The 20,477-nt window shown below is 38.2% G+C and overlaps 1 protein-coding gene across 2 annotated transcripts in view; it reads left to right on the forward strand.

Moving 5' to 3' along the window:
- BMPR2 (bone morphogenetic protein receptor type 2) overlaps window positions 1-20,477 on the forward strand; it is a 105,990-nt gene that overhangs the window by 66,342 nt on the left and 19,171 nt on the right. For both annotated transcript variants that reach the window (XM_083865466.1, XM_083865467.1), the window contains exons 4-7: window positions 13,523-13,633; window positions 14,153-14,244; window positions 16,245-16,475; window positions 19,903-20,017. In XM_083865466.1, the coding sequence (XP_083721592.1) occupies window positions 13,523-13,633; window positions 14,153-14,244; window positions 16,245-16,475; window positions 19,903-20,017 (549 nt within the window). The remainder of the gene's footprint in view (window positions 1-13,522; window positions 13,634-14,152; window positions 14,245-16,244; window positions 16,476-19,902; window positions 20,018-20,477) is intronic.

Here is a 20,477-nt window from a genome sequence, read left to right on the forward strand (position 1 = left end):
ATCTGAACAGGTTCTCTCAACTCTGCTGAGTTTGATCCTACACTGAGCTGGTGTGTAATATTGTGAGCTGTAGTCGACTATTCAGAGTAGGGAGTGCAGGTGAGCACAGTCCTACATTTAAGAAGACAGTGGCTGTATGGTCACTGTGCCATGATCGCTGTGGAACAGAAGTTTCCTCTTGTATAAGGAGCACAGCACTAAGTATTTCTGAGATCACGTGTCACCTAAGTGTTCATCAAGGACTTGTTCATTTTATGCCTATACACTTACATGTGAGTTTGAGTGAGTTGGTAGGTGGACATAAACAGGTAAATGTAGAGCTTTTTCTAGTTTTTTCTACCTGTATAAGAATTGAAATTAGCACTTTTTAGGCATGTATAGTACTTAAGCCAAACCTTATGAGTAGCCTAGCACATCTGATGCCAGAAGCATGACATGAACTTCCTCCACTGCCTTAATGTCTTTGTAATCGTTGTAATGGGTTATGTCTTATTCCCAAAAGTGCTCCTGGCACAATGCCAGCCTGTGTTATGATAGAGCCCTTGAAATGAGATTGGAAGGCAGGCTTTTATGTTCTTTCTGGGTGGTTATGGAATGAAACAGTTATCAGGTAGGTACAGGTTTTTCTGAGAAGCAAATATGTTCTTGGCAAATGCTATCAGCTTACACCTGTAATGGAACTGTGTTTTGATTGTTTAGTAGAAATGTGGTCAAGGACCTGACAACTTCATATGTTTTTGTAGTGAACTGGGCTCCTGACAGACCTTTAGAGGTGTTGAAACCTTTCAGGAAATGGCAGTTTAGAAAGAAAAAGAGAAAGTGTGTTGTGTAAGCATCATGGAGCTCACAAAACACATGAATTTCCTTTTTTAAAGGATAGATTGGGAACCAGAACTCTTGTCTAAAACAGTAATAGGACAATATCTGCTCAGAGGCCTGGTGTGATTACCCGTGAGTTGTTAGAAGGAATAAGCAAGGAAAAAACCCTCCAACTACGAAACTGTAGTTAAGGCTGAAAGCATGAAGTTGATTTGCAATCATAAATCCTCATTTTTATACTGGTTATGTGTTGTCACTTTGATGAAGCTTATACAGTTGCATATTCCTAAATCTGGACTAGCGATTGAGGATGTCTTAAATTTTGAGTGACCAAGCAAGGATGTGTTAAAAGTGTCTTCAATGAATTATAGAAATGCTTTGATGGTGGCCAGTTGGAAACCAGAAGAACCGTTTGAAAACCTTGCCTTGTGACTGCATATATTTTGTGATATGTTAAAGTGGGAACACCTGTCAGAAAGGAGTCTGTCTCAAGTTTAGTCTTGGTTTTTTTGTTTTGCAAAAAAAGATTTCTACTTGCTTAATGAAACTTGAGGTTTTTGCCTTTCATTTAATAGGATTTCATGGTACGGTCAGGATTTGAGTAAATTAGATTGACAGAAGACTTCTTTATATTCATTTTTTTTAAAGGCTCCTTTTTCCATTCTAATTGCTACAGTATCTGTGTAAGTAAGTGTCTTGTGAAGATACCCGTTTTAGACTTGCAGTTTAATTGTACAGAATCATGAAAACAGCTGAAACCAATACTCAGGATTGTGACCGGTTCAGGGATTGATTTAAGGAAGTTTTTATTACATGGAAAATATGTTTAAAGTAGAAGAGCTACAGAAGCCATATCATTCAATATGTTTTATTCAGTCTGTGAAATTCATCTAGTAATCATGCAGATTCCAACATCGTTTGCAAGTAATTTCCATAGGATTATGAAATGTCTCCTCATGACCTATTCAGATTTGTGTTGAAATATTTATTCCTGGTTTGAAACAAGTTTGTTACTGTAGGGCAGACAGAACATGTTATACAAGTGAAGTCAACTGTAACACGAATTGATAGCTTTGATGCCAGCCTTTGTACTTGATTGATGTATATTTATTTTGGCAAGGATGTTGCCTTAGATATGGTCCTTCCTCCCCTCCCATGGTGTCCCCGTTGGCTTCCACAGCCCGCTCCCAGCTCAGCTCAGCCGTGGTTGTAGCACAGCACCGCCGGGCTGGAGCAGCACCTGGGAGTAGGAGGCAAGGGATGCCTGAGCTGGCACTGCTGCTGCAAGAGCTGAACATCAAACGGTGTCTGTATTTCATCTGAAATCAAGTACTTAGATCTGTACAGGGATTTTGCATAAGTGCAAACTAAGGATTACTATTTATCATTATTGCCTTTTTCATCTTCATGCTATTTTAAAGTAATCAGAATAACCTTTGAAGTTAGGGGAGGTACTGTTTTCCCATTATATAACTAGCTAACATAAAGCACTAAGAAGCAAAGTAACCTACCTAAGATCAGGCTGTTCTGTGTCAGAGCCAGAAACACAATCTGAGTTTCTCTTTGTTTTGTATTTCAAGTTCTGGAAATTTTTTCTTTCCTTTAGGAAAAGAAAATGCATTTACACCTACCTAACGTGCACTTGTGTGCCCTCATACAAGATGCAGTTTTCTGTTTGAAGAAGGTCACTCCAGCTGGTGCCTTGGAAACAGAAGCTGTGTGTCACAGGAGACTATTGATTTTGCTGGGGTCCTCGGGAGGTTAGAGCCTTTCTCCTCTCTGGGCCTCTCACTGTGTCAGCCCCTGCCCAGCCGAGTGCTGGCCCTGCTGCTGCCTCTCCTCCTCACAGCCTTTGTCAGGTTCCCACAGCCTGTTCTGTCCTTTATTTCCTTCTGCTTGAGAGTGTCCCCAAATAGCTGCATCTCCTATCTGTGAAGTATCTTTGAGAGAGAGGTTCTTCCTGCCCAGAAACCATCTGAATCTCCATTTAAGCAAGGACATTAGAGGGAAATAGCCCTTGCTAAGGCCTCTCAACTGGGAAGGAGAGGTGGCTTTCAGCAGGAACCAGGAGAGGTTCAGCTGCTCCACTGCCCTTCTCTGCTCACTGGCATGGACACAGGGGTGAGCAGTGTCCTCAGTGATGGCCTCTGCTGGATGGGACCAAGTGAGGAGCAGGAGTGAGACTGAGACACTGATGCAGACTGAGTGAGACTGCTGACAGTCCTGAGGAAGAGAAGGGGAGATGCTGCTCACTGCATTCCTCAGGCCCCTGGAGTGAGATAGGAGGGGGAGTTCTGTGTGGTCCCAACTTTCTGCTTCATCACTCAGTTCCTCCTAATAAACATTTCATCTGGGAAATACCTGGTAAGACCAACCAATATGATATTAGAGCATAGAGAAATGTAGTCATTTTCATCTTAAAATTACAGAAGACCTAAAATATTTTTGAAGTCCTAGAAAAAGCATTTGCTAAAGTTAGAAATTATATGGCCATGTAGAGATGATGATTGGTGAAAATAAAAGAGTAGGGAAGATTAATGAGAAAATGGGACATGTACATTCATGTTACTCTCTCCTTCTAAACCATGACAGCAAAAGCTAGAGCACATGTGTACCTTTTGGAATACTGCAGGCATTGTCTGAATTTGCATTAGCCAGACAAACACAATCTTTTACTAACTCTGAATGTTTCTAAAATATCAGCCAGGTTTAACTCACAACTCTGTAGTATAGGCCTTCAAATTTAAAATCACAAAACCTGTTATATACAAGAATGTACACTATACAGAGTTGTACTAGAAGTATAGAAATATGTTCTTGAATTAAAGAGAGTAGGGAAACTTAAGTTTTAGTACTAAAATACTTGCTACACTTGAGGATTACACTTGAGGATTACAATATTAAGCTGATTTAGGGTATTACATCTGAAATACTAGGACATAAACCAAACGTGTAATGAAAGGTTTGAACTCATTCTTACCCTGTTTGTATTGATCTTGGGCTTCTGCTTGAAACAGGTTGGCTGTCCAAAATTGTGCTATAATTCAGATTTCATTGCATGCTTAGGGAAATGTTTTGGAATAAACACCCAGTACAGTCATGACCTTTAAAATCATTTCATTCTTCATTGCCTGTTGCTAAGGTTGGCAAGAAGAAAAACCTATTCCTGAAAGTCAGAGGGGTGTGTGGCCCTCCTGGCAGGACAGGAGCGCTGTGCATTGCTGCCCCCGCAGGAGCAGCGCTGTGCCCTGGCTGTGAGCAGAGGCAGCACCACACCCTCAGGTGTGCCCGGCACAGCCTTCAGGGACAGGCCCACATCCCACACCTGGGCTTGCCTCGCCTTCCCACCAGGAAACGGCTGGCACGGGGGCCTGGTTTCTGTACGGGGAAGGGAGTGTGACTGACTGGTAGGCAGCATTCCTGGGCTCCAGCACTCTCGAAGACATGAAAAATGCAGCACATGGGGTCAGAGCTGCTTCTTCTGAAGGATCTGAGGGGTTGGTTGTTAGCTCACCCATATAAAGACAGGCATTTCAGTGTTTTGATGTAATTTTTTGGGCTCTATTTTTAGTGCCTGGGAACATTGCAGACATGGAATATGTAGCTATTGAGCCTGTTGGAATGAAAATAGCTTCAAATATATTTAAAAAGGCTTTCTGAAGCCTTTCATTTTTTTCCATTGCGGCGCATGTAGTTTTTGATCCAATACATTACAGAGGCTGGAATTGTGCCATTATGTTAAAGCTGGTGTTAGAGTTTGGTTTGATAAGCAGGAAGTCCTGTTGGTCCAAGATGAATGTAAGGGGATAATGTAAATGTTATTTTCAGCTTTTTTATTAAAAATAATTTTTCTGACTTTTATTTCAATATGGAAGATTTCTCCAGTATGTTGTTAAGTGCTCAAATTAGCTTTCCATTTAGCTTAAAGGTAAGACTGAGGTGTATTCAAAACCAGTTTGACTATAGAAGCAAGATACTTCTTTTATCTCTCTAGTAATCAAATATGTAGGAAACTTCAGAAATAATAACCTGAATTTAGTTTTGTTATTGGATTAGGATTGCTATTGATTTTACATACATCGTGATTATAAGGTTCTATTCGGTAGTGTTAGAAATTATACTGAAGATCCCAGAAGAAAAGGCAGAAAGAGAAATTTTGTTGGGTTTTTATGAACTCATTAATTTCTTCTGCACACATGTGACAAGCTGCTAATTCACCTCTCTGTATCTAGCCATCAAGGAAAGAGCAGTTAGGGATTTCATAACCCACTCTCTTGCCAAACTCATTACCACTCATGCTTCATTTTTGAGTTTCAGTGCAACCTTCAGCATTCAGAATGAACAAAAAAGACCAATCTGAATGCCCCAGCCTGGCTCCAGATGGGGTGCTTGGTGGCAGCCAGTACACCAGAGGAGGGGCCGTTCTGTTGAAGGGATTCTATCTCTGGGAGTGCTTGGCTGCAGGCATAGCAAGGGAGTCCTCCTTTTGGAGACAAAAGCTCAAATCCAAATTATTTTTCCCAGCAGAGGATTTTTGAAGAGAGATCTGCCCACTGAAACTCTGCCACCACGGATGGCTGACTTCTAGCTATAGCCGGATTCCTCTAGAGCACATTATGGGCAATAAATTTTACAGTCCAAGCTATATGATGTTTTGAGGCATTCATTGAGGAGGCAGATGGGATCTGTGATGCATGAGTGCCAGGTTTTGATGTTACTGCAAGTCTCATGAGAGACTGGTGCTTTCTGACAGTCCAGGTTCCATACAATGATGCAATTATGTGAAAAGTGCATTAAAATTTTAGCTCCCCTGATGTGGAGAAAAATATGAAAAGATGTGTCATAAAGGGCACCCTATGACAATAAGTATATAAAATTTTATATTAAAAGTTAAAATCAGTCAAATATTATGCTGAGTGCAAAATGGAAACATATTGGTGTCTGTTTAAATCTTTTCTTCAAACACTGGAATGATGGGAAGCAAGTGCAAATTATCTGTTTCATCTAAGCCAATAGATTGGAAACCAGAGACTTGCTGTTAAGTCCAGGGAAAACATCCATTTTCAGTTATGAAAGAAAACTGCCTTAGGGTTATGGATTGGCAGGATTATTCTGTTAAGAATGTTGCACCATCTCCCACAAAAAATACAGTTCCCATTGTGTTTTCCATTTGCATGTGCACCATGCTCTGTCCTTTTCCACAGACGTTATCTTGCAAACTTCATTGTGCCTTCAAGTGCCTCCAAAAATTTTATGTGAAACAGTGGTTCCTTACCTTAACTTTGCTTTAAGTATTGAAGATGGTCGTGGTGATAACATTTTATAGTCCTACTACAAAATTTGGAGACAGATCTTAATTTTATTAATAATTTGTCAAATTCTTGCAGAAAGACACAACCTTACCTCTTATTCATGGTTTTAAAACAGAATTAGGGTAATAGTTGTTTTAAAACATGCACCTATGAAAGCTTAGGTCAGTAGCAGAAGTTGTTAGGAAATGCTATTTTTTCCTTTCATCATTCTCAGCTATAGATAGATTTAATAGAAAATTGGGAACAGCTCCTGCTGGAGTTCATTGTAGATGTCTGTAGACCATAATTTAAAGGTATTCCAGCCTTGTAGCTCCAACTTAACCAAAAATATAGGTTTAAATGCTTTTAATTAAATTGATGTAGATGAGATTCTTGTTTTCATTATATGAGAATCTGACCTATGTCTGTGGTATCTATAAGGCTACTAACATACTTTATTGTTAAAATACTCTACTCTTTTTTTTTTTTTTTTTTTTTTTTTTTTTTCCTTTTTTTTTCTTACATGTTTTGTTCCCTGCACTGAATGAATTTAGGATTTACATAAAATAGTTAGGGTTGTTCTGGCATAGTGTTTATATCAGAGGCTTTCTTGTCACTTGCTTTAATGTGATGAAGGCTGTACTTTCTGGCTGCAGGACAGTGGATCAGGAATGAAGCAGTGGTCACTTGGTTGGAAAGAAAGGAGGAGAGGGAAAAAGACCTTATGAGGTGTTTTGGTTTGGTTGGCATGTGCTGGCTGAATGCAGTAAGGGATGCATATTTTACTAGTTGTGGAGAATTCCAAGGACGTGTTTGATATAAGCTTTGTGTAGACAAAACAGATAAACAGATTACAACTGAGGTCTGTAGCCCTTGGAAAAGATTGGTAATTGTGTGGTTTTTTTAAAGGACTGAGATCTTATCACTGTCATGAAAATTGTGCAGGGCTACTGTGAAAAGAAATGTGACTTTAAAAGCGAATTGAATTAAATACACTTGAAAGGCTTCTTTCTGATCTGCAGAGCATATTTGCAGTTATCTGCAGCTGAAGGCCACATTGCCCCCACGCTGCAGCCTTCCATCTCACACTGCTTTGGTGGCAGAACCTCTGCCTTCTGATCTCATCCTCAGTATCACTGAGATTCCTTCATGGAAGAGCAACTTCTGCACCAGATTGGCTATGAACATATTGAATCTATCACATCAAAGAAATAGTTGTAGGATGGCGTGAAGACTCTGCTTCTTTTTAAAGTGATCTGTATAGGCAGATCTTTTGAATCCCTGTGTAATTTTACTGACTTTGATCAGAGTCCATACAGCTGTAGTTGTTTTGAAGAATCAGATGTTACTGTTGTGCTGTGAAGGTTAAAGGATGGTGTTTTCCTTATTTGTTCAAGACTAATGTTGCTACTTACGTGTGACATGGCAAATTAAATAAATGTTAATATTTTACTGATCAGCTTTAAGATCAGTTGGGATCTTAAATTCTGTGGGAACATAGGTAATTACTTCTAAAACTTATTTTGATTATATAGAATAATTGTATGTTTGTCTAAAATGTTTTTATATAATGCTTCTCTAAACTTAAATACACACATATATTTTCTAGAATTATTTACTACTGTGTGGCAGATACACAGCTGTGAGTCATTTACATGAAGAGCAGGCAGATTTCTGAAAATGGAATGAAAAGCTTTAACAGCAATATAGAGATCTGGTGGAAATTTATGTGCAAATGTCCTTTATTATATGATCACTACCATGTAAATATATAGCATTGAAACAACATTCCAAAGCCCAAGGTTTCACATTCAAATATTAGAAGGAAACAATGTCATTGCTTGCACAGTTTGAAGGCCATATCCTTTTGTGTATTTGTGTTGGGATACAGCCTTTAATTACACAAGCAAATTTTCCCCCTTGGGATTCCTAGTTTTTCAACTTGGTTGACACTTAGTGCCTTTTCTCACAGCTGTCTTAAGATGTCTCATCATAATAGTGACCCCCTCTGGTGTCCCGGGGAGCTCTCTGGCCACTGTGGTGTAGCACCTTTGGTGTAGGGATAGAGAGAAGTTTTCTGGACAGCTTTCAGCTGTCATTTCCCATTCCATTTGCTTCATACCCTCTCATTTCAGTAATAGTATTGGGGGAGCAATTGTTGAATGGTGAAGTAGGAAATACAAGAACTCTGCCTGGGTTCCTCACAGTTCATTGTCCAGGCTGGAATATTTTACCTCCAAGAGCACAGACAAGGGTGCTTGAATTGATGCCGTGATGTTGGTAGTGGTGGGTTAGTTGGTGCTTTACCCAGAGCAGCCTCCTGTCTGCAGGCCTCCCAGTATTTGTAGAAGGAAAAAAAAAAAAAAGATAGAAGAACGGTGCATCCCCTTTCTGGCTCCCATGAAGGAGTTCTGTATGTTTACAGACTCATTTGTTTGTCATTAGCTGTTGTTACCTGGCTTTGTCTCACTTTTCTCTGCTTTCTCACAACATTCTTTGGTCATAGGATAAACGCTGATTTTGAAGTATGGAAACAGGAAGCCTACAAAAGAGGCTTTAATTTTTGAAAGTTAAATTAGAGAGAAATAAAACGTTTTTTCAAGCTTAGGTACAGTTTGGAATACTTTCGCATTAATTAATATTACAAGCTTATATTTATAGTGGAAAAGTTACTTTGAAGAAAAAACATTCTTCTTCCTGATGCCATCAGCCCTGGCAGTATTCTTCATTCTGTGTCATTCCTGGGGAAGGTTAGCAAAGCAGCAGTTTGACATCTTCCATGTGTGGCAGTATGGAAGCTTAATCCAAAAACCTTTAATTCATCAAAGATATTGTATAAGTGCATGGAAACTGTTATGGTAGTAATGCCTGAGAAAAGAGACAGAAATGCTTAATGTGGTAGAAGTGCCTGCAGGGCGTGTCCCAAGTGCAGGGCTGGGTTCAGCCAGATGACTCACTTCTAACTGAATACTAGAAGCATTTCTCTTCACGGTTCACTCTGAAATACATTCCCAATTATTTGTGTGTACCTTCTCCATACACAGGAGCTGTTGTACTCGGGTTTTTGGAACCTGAAAACAAGCCCTTTATTGATGATGAGGTCAGGACACTTCTGGGAATGCTGGTTTGTTGGTTACCAGCTGCTCCCCAGCCAGGAGGAGGCTGTCCTGTTTTAATGAGCTATGCTTTGTTTCTTTCTCTTTCTTTATTTAAAAAAAAAAAAAAAAAAAAAAAAAAAACACCACTACACTGTTTGCTGTGATATTTCTTTGTGATGGGATTGGTAAACTGCTGACTACTATCAGAATTACTGGCAAAATGTCTCAAGACAGAAATGTGTACATGTTTTCCACATGGCATCCCTGCACTGCTGCTTGTAGAGTCAGTAGACCTGTGAGCACTGCTCCGTTTCCCTTTTAAGTGGGATAAGAAATTGGCTTTTAAGGTTATTTGGGCCTTACAGCAGTTTCCATTGGCCTTAGTTTTTGTTGTGGCACATTTTATTGTAGATCAGGGAGCCTAAGTTGAAGTTGGAAATAAAAGCCTCACAAATAGCAGTGAAACAAGTACCTTCACCAGCCTTCCTTTCAGTTACAGTAACATAAGTCAGGAGGAGCTCTGACAAGATCTTCTGTGTTCAGCTGTACATAGAATTTAGCTCAGCAGCCAACTCCTTAATCACTGGCTTTTCTAGAGTCTGCAGCTAATTCTGCTCTTAATTTTGCTTTTTTTATGCAGTACATTGGGTTGGGAATAATACTGAGATACCAGCATTCCCAGTCTGAGACTTGAAAACTGTGTTTTTAAGTCAGTTGGTATTTGTGACTAAATGCCCAAATATTATAATGACTCCAGAATTTCAAATGAGATTGTTGAGTGATTGTTAGGCATGTTTAAAGACATGATGAGAAAATACTGAAGCTGTAGGGCACATGTCTGGTCCTCACCAATAAACTTGAAAAGCAGAGTCCACTGATTTGAGGGGGAGGTTGTTAACAGCTGAAGACCAACCGAGTCTTAGTTCAGAAAAATGTAGCATCAAACCATAGCTTTCATAATGAATGTCCTAATCATGATGAGTCATGGTTGTTTTGGCCCAGACTGTAAGTTCATGGAAGAAAGCATGAAAAGAAACTTCTATAAGTGTGCATTTTACATCTTTATTTTTAAATCATTATTTTTATATCCTTATTTTTAAAGTGCCTTGCTTAAGTGTTAGTGATTTTATTGACCTGGAGTGATGTGTCTTTTGGTGTGTTACTTAAAATGCATGTCCAAATAATACCAAGAGAACTATGACTCTTGTGCATAGGTATATAAAAAACTTGTATTATTTACTTAGATATTTAAAAGAGCAAATATGAACCTCTGCATATGTCTTGAGAGGTCCTATATGGTTCTTAGCTGGGCATTTAAAGGTGAGTATGACATAAAAGACTAAAGATTAAATATATCCAGAGAATGATTAATAAAATTAGTGAGTTAATAAGAGTTCTGTTAAGTTTTGGAAGATCTTAAAAGTGGGGTGATAAGTGATATATCCTTTTTGTTCTGTATAAGAAAGATTGATTATCTGACAACATCCAAAGTTATTGTTTTACAAAACAGATAGAGGGTTGATAGAACCCTCTTTTGGCGGGGAGGGAGGGAAGGAGCTGTCTGAGCCCTTTGTCATTGTGAGGTTTTTGTGCTTTCCTTTTAGTGTAGATTTACAAGCAAAAGATAGTAAAGTTGCCTTTGCTAGGGAATGACTGGCTGTCAACTACAGCATTTTTACTCACTCATGCTGTTTTGAGCTGCATGTTATCACTCCATTGAGATGCTCACTTACTCTTCCTAAGAAATTTTATTTATTCTTAAATTTATAAATATTCCTCATTACCCTGACAGTAGTAACTTGCACTGTGGGACTGATTTGGCTGTAGGAATGTTGTCAGTGGTATTTTTAAATATTCATAAGAATTGAAAATTATTTCAAGATAAGCCAATACAAAACTCCTATGAAATGACTCTGCTTAAAAAAAAATTAAAACATTCTTTCCTCTTGAAGGCCAGGAAGGTCTGTGAGGTTACCTGGTGGCTGCACAGCTACCCACTGAACAGAAAATGCCCCCAAAGGGTATTGTCCATCAAGGAAGGAGAGAGAAACAATCCTTTTTCTCTGCTGCTGATGGGAGCAAAATGTTATCTTGAGATTTTCTGGTGTCTCTTCAGCCTGCAGAATGTCACCATTCACAGGCTTCTAAGGGGGGGAGTGTGCCAAGGCAGCCAGAGCTGTGGAGGTGCCTGTTGCTCAGGAATCCCATTCCAGGGTAGAGGAAGGCCCTTCTGGTGGAGGCATTTTGTCAAGCCTTTGATTATTCAGAAAACTACAGAAGAACAATCAGACTCAGGCATCAGATATCATTTGGCAAACCGTGGTGGAAGTGATTGCTGGTTCTTTGGTGATGGGAGGGTAGCAAATGGCTGCGCTCTAGTTGTGCAGTCAAGGAAAATACGGCTGGGATTATAACCAAAGGGTCAGTCTCTTCAAAACCTGCTACTCCTTAGTACATGCTAGCCACTGTCTTGAACTGATGCAAAACCTGCCCGATTTAGTATGTATTTTAAAAGATAACCCGATAAAATGTAAATTCCATTCATAAAAATGTGAAAGTCAAATCTGCCATTTCCCTGCCAGCAGTTACTCATCTGCTTACACTTGTGTCATGCTTCATATAGCTTTGTATGATGTAACAGTTTCCTTTATGATGTTGTGGGTTTCAAAATATATATATATGCCTATGTTTTAAATTCATAATTTAGAATACAATTGTAATGTGTGTATTTTAATCTCCTCACTATGGAGGAGCTCATACTGAGGTCATATTCCACATATGAGCTGGTCACAGCTCATATTCCACATTATGTTCTATGGCAATAACATATTTTCATAGTGAAAGTTATTTTACCAAAACCATTAGGGATGGTATTTCTTTTGACAGAACAAATCTAAATTTGATAATATTGTGATTATCACAAGCTCCCTTTTATTTAAAGGGTGTATCAGATATGAGCTGTGTGTTGGTTTTGATAGGTGATTTTTCATATACTTCTGTCACAGCTGAAATTCTCTCAGGCATTCTGCTTTACCAACTTTTCATTATTTCCTCTTATTGTTATGGTTATGTAAAAATGACAGTTGTTGTCTTTTAAATTTGCTTTTCCTTTTTATCTGGTTCTCTTGTGTCTGTCCATACTGGGAATTTGAAATAGTGAATCATGTTGAATTTCTTTCAAATGCAATTCAAGAAAAGTGAATATGCCAGTTTATTCAGCTAAATGTTTAAGTTTTGTGTGCATTTTATATTTTGTGGTTTTAGCGTAGTTAGGTCTCATTACAGTCTTTTAAGGAGTACTTTTTGCAGTGTATAAGACATGTTTAAACATAGTTCCCAAACTTGGTTTTGAAGCCAAAGTAAATGAGGTCTTGTAGCGCCACATTCCAGTGATTCTGACATCAGAAGAGTATCTGCACTAATAATTTTTTGTATTAAAGTGGCTGGATTTTTATATGCCTGCAAGAACTAAGACTGGAGTCTGACATGGAGAAGCATTTCAAGGCATTAACAAATGTTTTCATGAAATCTTTTTTTCTCTGAGGAAGTTAAAAACCCAACCAAAAACCTCATAAAACGTGATAACCAAGAAAAGCAAGATGCTCATTTTGACAAAAAGGGAAATGCTATTTTACAACAGACTCAATAAAACTAGTTTTCTTTAATTTTGTGTAGTGTTTTATTTTTGTTTCAGGTTTCCTGCTCCCAATTGTGGAGATACTTCTTTTTTGTGTATTAATAAGTAAGAATTATGCAAAAAATTATCTGAGCACTGACACAAAACAAATCAAAACTCCAAAGTGTTTTGAAATATTTGCGTAAGTGGACTTATGAATGTTTTAGGAATTTTGGGTGTGAAACATTCAATTTTCATCATATTTGCAGCTCAATTTGCAAGCTTGTGAGATTTTTGTCCTGGGAAAAACAAAAGAACCTTGTAAAGGTGACAAACCTGATTCATACCAGGAAGCTGGATTAAGGCACAGATAACAGATGAGCACTGCATCAACTTGGCCCTGTATGGCTGTGCTGACCTTTGCCAGATAGAAAGAAGAATCACTTTCTGCTGTCAGTGCCTCTCGCGACAGGGCAAGGGCAGACTGGGAAAAGCTGCCGATGAATGTGTGCCCGGCTGGTGTTGAGCTGATTGACTCTTCTGCCATCCCTAGATTTTGAGAGGAAAAGGAGTTTAGTGGGATGTTTGACAATCCAGAGTATATTTTTCTTTTCATTATTGTAATAACAAATACGTGTTTTATGGTGTTGATTCTTTCAAATTTACAATTTAAGAGTCCTCATCTTGTTTGCTTTCAGATTCTTCTCATTCTTTTCATCGAGATGAGACCATTGTTATTGCCCTGGCATCTGTGTCTGTACTGGCTGTTCTGATAGCTGCTCTGTTCTTTGGATACAGGATGCTTGCAGGTAGGGATTGATGACCTTTTTGACTTTGCTTTTTTAATTGTTCAGTTGGCTGTTGCTTAAAGTTATACTTAGGTCTTCTGTTCTCCCCAGTCCCTGTTATATGCTTGTACATATTGCCACTCCCCTTTCTCCTCACTGACATTTTATGGTGATGTTCCTTCCATAACAGTTTGGAGAGAGTTATGGCTTCTCTCAACTGGCATTTTGGGACCTATTTTTCTTCCACAAATCCTCTGCTCAACACAGCTTAAGTGAGGTGGTGAACATGCTTTATAGTTTTTGCCAGTGACTTTAAATTATCGAAGTAGTTGTGTAGCAGGTATCTGTAGTTTGTAGCTTATCAGCACCTTCACTGCTCATTTTCCTGACTTTGAGAAGGTTTTACAGGACTCCTTTTTACTTGTTACATCCTTGGCTAAAATATGTAATTCTGCCAGGACCCAGGTAAGTTGCATTTTTTTCACTTGGAGCATGTCCAGAAAGGAAACTGGCTGATTTCCTCCTCACCCTCTTCCCCAGGAGACCGTAAACAAGGCTTGCACAGTATGAACATGATGGAGGCAGCAGCATCAGAGCCCTCACTGGATCTGGATAATCTAAAGTTGTTAGAGGTAAATATTCAACTCAGTTATTAATCTTCATTTTTATTCAATATAATGCTTGTGGTCATATCCCAGGCATAGTTACAGAAATGAATGTATCAGTGTTCCTGTAATGTTTTCTACTAAGTCACAGTTTCAAGAAGAAATTAAAATTTAAAAAGGGTTGCTGCAGGTACATTTTGTCTAATTTTGTTAGTAATATTGTTGTTATTAGCTAGATCGTGTTTTACCCTGAGAACAGAAAAAGAAACACTGGGAGGTAGTGGGGGAAATTAGAATGTGCTGTATTTCAGCATTGTATCAAAAGATCCATCTTTTTTGCTTGACACTGATTGCTTTTAGTACAGTGTCCTACTGTAGGAATTTGAAATTCTTTACTAACATTCTTAGAAAAGATAATGTACTGCAGATAGGGCAGTGTATTTCAGTAATGGTGCATTTATTGTAGTCATTCTTCTGTGTGGGGCACTGTCTAGCTCCATGGCAACTAGAGGCCAGCCAGAACTTTCTGCTCAGCTTGGTGTTAGATGTATCATCACAAAACTGCAAAATGTTATGCTTCCAGTTGGTATGCTCGATGGAACATATGGAATTTTTTAAACCTTTTAGCCAGGAAAAAAATTAGTAGAACGACTGAGTTGCAGAGTACTTTTCTTCTTTTTCCCAGTAGAAACCCCACCCAGAGATGCAGACTGCAGATATGCATTGTGAGTTGCTGTAATGGTGACAGCAGACTGATGGGCAAAGAACCTTAGGTGTCTTCTGCCACCAAGAAAGTACTTGAGGCAGAATTTACAGTCTACCAATGTGTATTTTAGAAGTGTGCAAAGCCCAGATGAAAGCACTTGGACTGATAATGCAGTCTTGTAGAGAGCAGTGAGTTTCTCCAAGTCTGAAAGTTGGTTCAGAGTTCTGCTGTGGTGTCTTCTGTCCTGCTTCTTGTATCCTAAGGAGCTGACCCCTTAGCCCCAGTCACAGGGTGTTGCTTGCCTTTTGACATCTCTGTGGGTAGATTACAGTCCAGGTTTGTACCTTGAACTGGCTTGCTGCTGCTTTGCAGCCCAGTGATGTAAAAGGACTGAGAAACAGAAAATCACTCCATTAAATGATAGCTTGTCTTTGAAAATTTTCCTGTAAGACAATTTTATCATCTTAAGAAACATTATTTTTGTTATCCCTTCTGTTTTCTCTTTCTCTTCCATTTGTAAGTTTTTTAAAATAAAGTTAAAAAAAAGGCTCATGAAATCATTACAGTTTCATGTATGAGTCTTCCTGAATTTTTTTAAATAGGTGCTGAAATTCACACGTAGTTGGAATTTTTTAAGCTTTAGAAATTAGGGCTGTTGCTGAAGGTGGTCCTACATTTTGGTATAGAGATTGCATCTTTCTTCTGCAGTTACCATGGAGATGTGAAAGGCCATTCTTGAAGACTGTCTAACATAGTGGGGGCTAGAATAAAGATTCACAGGTAGTCAGGAATTAATTACTTCCTTCTGTTAAAATCTGTTTACCTCTTTTGGCATCTATTTTGCACTACAAATGCATATTTTGTTATTACTAACCTGGAAGGTACAGCTTATAAACTGTCCTAAACCTAAAATGTTTCTCTTAATGTCTGTGTTTTCTGGAGTGAAATGAAATTAATCACATAAAAGCTATAAATCTTAAGTAGGCAGAAGTTAGTAAGAGAAGTAGCAGAACAAAACATATGTGCTTTATTGATTCTGTATATAAAAGTACTGAATAGATTATTTATGATATATTTACTGGATATTCAGACTATAAATTGATTAAGTAAAACCTATGTTGGCTCATGCTGAGGTTTCCAGCTCCAAAATAGCTTCTATGAAAGCATTCTAATTCTGGTTTTCATTACAAAATACTCGTTATCTTCACTGCTCTTATACTATAAATCAGAGTAAAAGTTGGCATACAATTCTTTTAGAGTGAAAATTTGGGTTTTGTCTTCATCTATTATTTTTTGAAGTAATTATTTCTATTTTTTGCAGCTGATTGGCCGGGGACGATATGGAGCAGTGTACAAAGGCTCCCTAGATGAACGTCCAGTTGCTGTGAAAGTATTTTCTTTTGCCAATCGTCAGAACTTTGTCAATGAGAGGAACATTTACAGGATTCCACTGATGGAACACGAGAACATCGCCCGCTTCATCGTGGGGGATGAGAGATTCACTGCAGACGGCCGGATGGAATATTTATTGGTGATGGAATATTACCCCAATGTAAGTGCTTCAAAGAAATCAATTGGATTGGTTCAGAATCCTAAGAATAGCCACGTGAAAAGGATGTACTTTAGATTTTGGTGGTGCTTCTCACACAGTAATGTAAAAAATAATCCATATAAATGACATTTTTAATGGACCTTACTGTGAGTTACTGTAATACTCTTTTAGATTTCCTAGTTAGTGCTACCAAATGTAGTCTTACAAATTACTAGCTCTGGAGTATTTGGTTTTGGTGCAAGGTTTTTTTAATCAATTCTGTCTATATTCAGTGACAGAATTTGAAGAATTGTTTTTACTTAAAAATAATCTAATAAATTTAAAACTTCTTAATATTAAGACATTATCTCTGTCTTATGACCTCACTCAATAGCTGTGAGTAGTGGGGTTTTTTTACAGTGAAATGTAATAGATACAGAATTGTTGTCAAACTAGTTTGTGGTACTGTAAATCATGGTGCTATTTTATTTCATTATCTTCTTTAAAGCTTTCTGTGGCATATACTGGTGATGTAGGACATGTCTTAAGAAAGTGGCCTTACTAAACACATCTTCAAACCTCCTCAGCTGAGTGCTTGCATTTCTCAAATTCATGGGACAGGATACTTAATGTTCTGAGTGTATACAGAACCATTTAAAAAATATGCAGTGTGAATGTGAATAGCTTTCCTGAAAAATCATAAAATATACATGGGGGTTATATGTAGGTGAAAATGCAAGAAAATGGTGTCACCATTTATCTTGGGTTTTTTTTTTTTTTGCCTGTGTATGGGAAAGAATACTTAGTTATGCAGTTAAATATATATATTTAACAGGCTTTTTGGTCTCAAGTAGGCAAGCTCATATTTCCTGCAGGGTGTGAAGGAGATGGCTGAAGCCTGATCTATTATGGAGGCTTCAAAGCTGCTTATTAGAATGCAAAAAGGAGCAGAACAGTACTGAGTAATGATGGCCTGTCTTAGGGGTTTTTAGGCTCTGTGTATATGCTTGTATTGAAAGTTAAATGCACCCATGTAAATATATACTTTAAACTTTACACACATCTACACTATATACCAACTTAAGGCAACAAAGCACAAATATAAAAAGAGAGTCTTAACTGAAAGGTTTAAGTGAGAACACTCATGATCATGTCAGGTTGTAAAACTGGCATCTAAGAAGAGATTGCAGAAGCTAGAAGTGACCATGGAAAAGGTCAGTTGTGCCCATACCAGGTGGACAGTGGCAAAGCATGTGATTCTGACAAAACTGGTGTATTTTCATGTGATCAAGTGAAATAAAATTGATATTCTGTTCCTGGGAGGGCATAGCATAGCTATCTTCACAGCTGATCTGGTTTTGCTGTTTTCTTGAATGAAAGGATTTTCAGTTGAAATGCAATTTGATTGAAAATTATGTCTTGTTGCTTATGCAAACAGGCTCTGTTAATGACCTGATTAAATGTACAGATGAAGCTTATGACATCATATTATCAGATTCCTTCCCAATGTGGTATTAAGAACAGCAAGATTAGTCTAAAATCAATCCACTGGTTGTTTGGAAGTCATTGGAAAAAGTGCACAGCAGGTGTAATTAATGCACAGTGTGATCTGTAATTCAGTGAGCAGATGTTCTGCTGTATGTGGAGTTAACAGCAGAAAAGGAAGCCTGCTGTGGCAGCCCTGCTAGAAGGGAATTGCAGTGTTCAAACTGGAGCCATAAATCTGATTTCAATAAGGACTAACCAATACAAGATGTGCAGGTGAAATATTCCCCATCCAAAACATCATTCTCCCTCAAAATACTTTCCTTCCTGAAAATAGGAACACCAGGGCATTTTTACACAGAAATTTGTTCTTGGTGTTACCTTGGTGAAAGGAAGACAAATAGGTTTAACCCAGGTTGTGTTTTTGTCCAAACATGCCTTCAGACTGAAGGAAATAGGCAAGGAAAAGGAATGATATGTGCATTTATCAATTAACATGCTGTTCTGATGAGGCTCTGAGTTGTGGTAGGTCAGTTGTGAGGGGTGACATAGGAAATACATAATGGTCACAGAACTATAGCCCCAGTAGCCAGACCCTTTAGAACAACAGAAAAATTGTTTTAAAACACAAATAGAATCTCTAGTTGTTAAAAATATCAGTTTTATCAAAAGTTACAGTCAGAACTAAATATCCCCAATTTAACATGTAACCCATGGCTCTGACAAGATAGTCTTAATTACAAATATTTCTCTCTCTCTCTAAACTTGACTAAAACTTTTCCTGGTTATCATTTTAACTTCACTGAAAGCATAAAATCACAGCCTTCAGCTAATTTAAAAAACATCTGGTGGTGGGAGGCTCTGTAGCAGAAAGATCTTGAAGCTGGTTTAATACAGTGAATATTTCCCAATCACATCATGACAACAGTCCTGTGACCTCTGTTAGAATGGGCTGGAACCTCAACCCACTAAACCAAGAAAAATAATCAAGTTGATGATATTTGGAGGCTAGTAAGAGGGCTTGAATTTCTTAAAAAGCTGTAAACAACAAGGAAAAATGTGAAAGGAACTCGTTCCAAATTTTTTATGAACCAAACATTATAGAACTTATTTTGTATTTAGTTGCATCTGATAAGATGATACACATTGGTGCATCTTGAAGATTATGGACTGAAATAGGCAAAAACAGAGTAGTTTCTAGTCCTAAAAATATAATAAGCATGTAGAGTTAGGCAGATTACTTGTACTTTATGTTTGGTGATTTAGCTTGTTTAAACTAAATATATTATCACTGGAGACTGTGCATCAGAGGTGTCACATTTTGCAGTGTCTGGCTCTTGTTTTGGATAACAGTCTCAGTTTCTAGAATATCTCAATATCATAATTGACGCACTTCCTTCTGATTTTCTTAGAGATTTCATGGCAAGTCACTAGAAGAAGCCCCATTTTTACACATCTAACTTCACTTTCAAGAAAAGGGGAACATGACATTCTTTTTTTCCATCTTAATTCAGTGCATGTTTGTAATTGCCTTTGGGGTGTTTTGTTTTGATACATAAATAGATTATAGCAAGACCTGTGAGAGATGTTGGGTATTCTGTAAGTGATAATGGTCTAAAGCCCACTTTTTAGAAACCCAGGCTGTTATGTCTGTAGTTACCTTTATTCTGTTCTGCAACAAAACTTTTATAATAAATATAATTTTTTCTAGAGGCAATCCTTGCAATTCTGTGATAAAATTTCTATTCCACTTTAGAGAAATTAAATGGCAGCAATGGAATTTAATGAAACTTCAGTCAAATCTTGTGTTTTGAAACGTGGGTAAACACATAAGCAGTTGTAGGTTTATGCCTTTTAGAAGCAGTGGATAAAATTGAGTCTCCAAAAGATTTTGAGTTATTCTACTGGACCATTATTTTAATCTGTGTTTTTTGTTTTGTCTTTTTCGGGGTTTTTTTTTTAGGGTTCTTTGTGCAAATATTTGAGTCTCCACACAAGTGACTGGGTGAGCTCTTGTCGTTTGGCTCACTCTATAACTCGGGGCTTGGCGTACCTGCACACGGAGCTGCCTCGAGGAGGTAAGGCCAGGAGGGGATGCAAAGATCTCCAGTATATTCTTATTTCTGTCAGGTAGTAGATTCCAGCCTTTCTTTTATTCTACTATGAGTAGGAAATGATGAATGCAATAGAGATTACTGAGAACTTCTGCTAGGTTACCTCCTTGTGAAGAGCCCTGTGCTGTGGGCTCTGTGACCCTTGTGTGACAGCACCGAGTCCGAGGTGGGGGAGCCCCAGGAGAGGCAGGAGCAGGCAGATTGTGCAGTGCTGCTGTGTCATGGCAACACATTACTGAAGACCTGAAGCACTGACTGCCTCTCTGGTACAGGGCAAACAGATGAGTGTTGTGTCTGTTTCTGCAGTTCAGAAACAAATCACCAAAGCAATTTTTAGTTTGTGTATGAACTGTAATGGTATAAAGTTAAATCTTGTAACCCCTCTGTAGTTTTATTTATCACATCTCTGGATTTTTGGCTGAGG

This window comes from Zosterops lateralis (genome assembly GCF_965231275.1).
Source record: "Zosterops lateralis genome assembly, chromosome: 7".
Taxonomy (NCBI): domain Eukaryota; kingdom Metazoa; phylum Chordata; class Aves; order Passeriformes; family Zosteropidae; genus Zosterops; species Zosterops lateralis.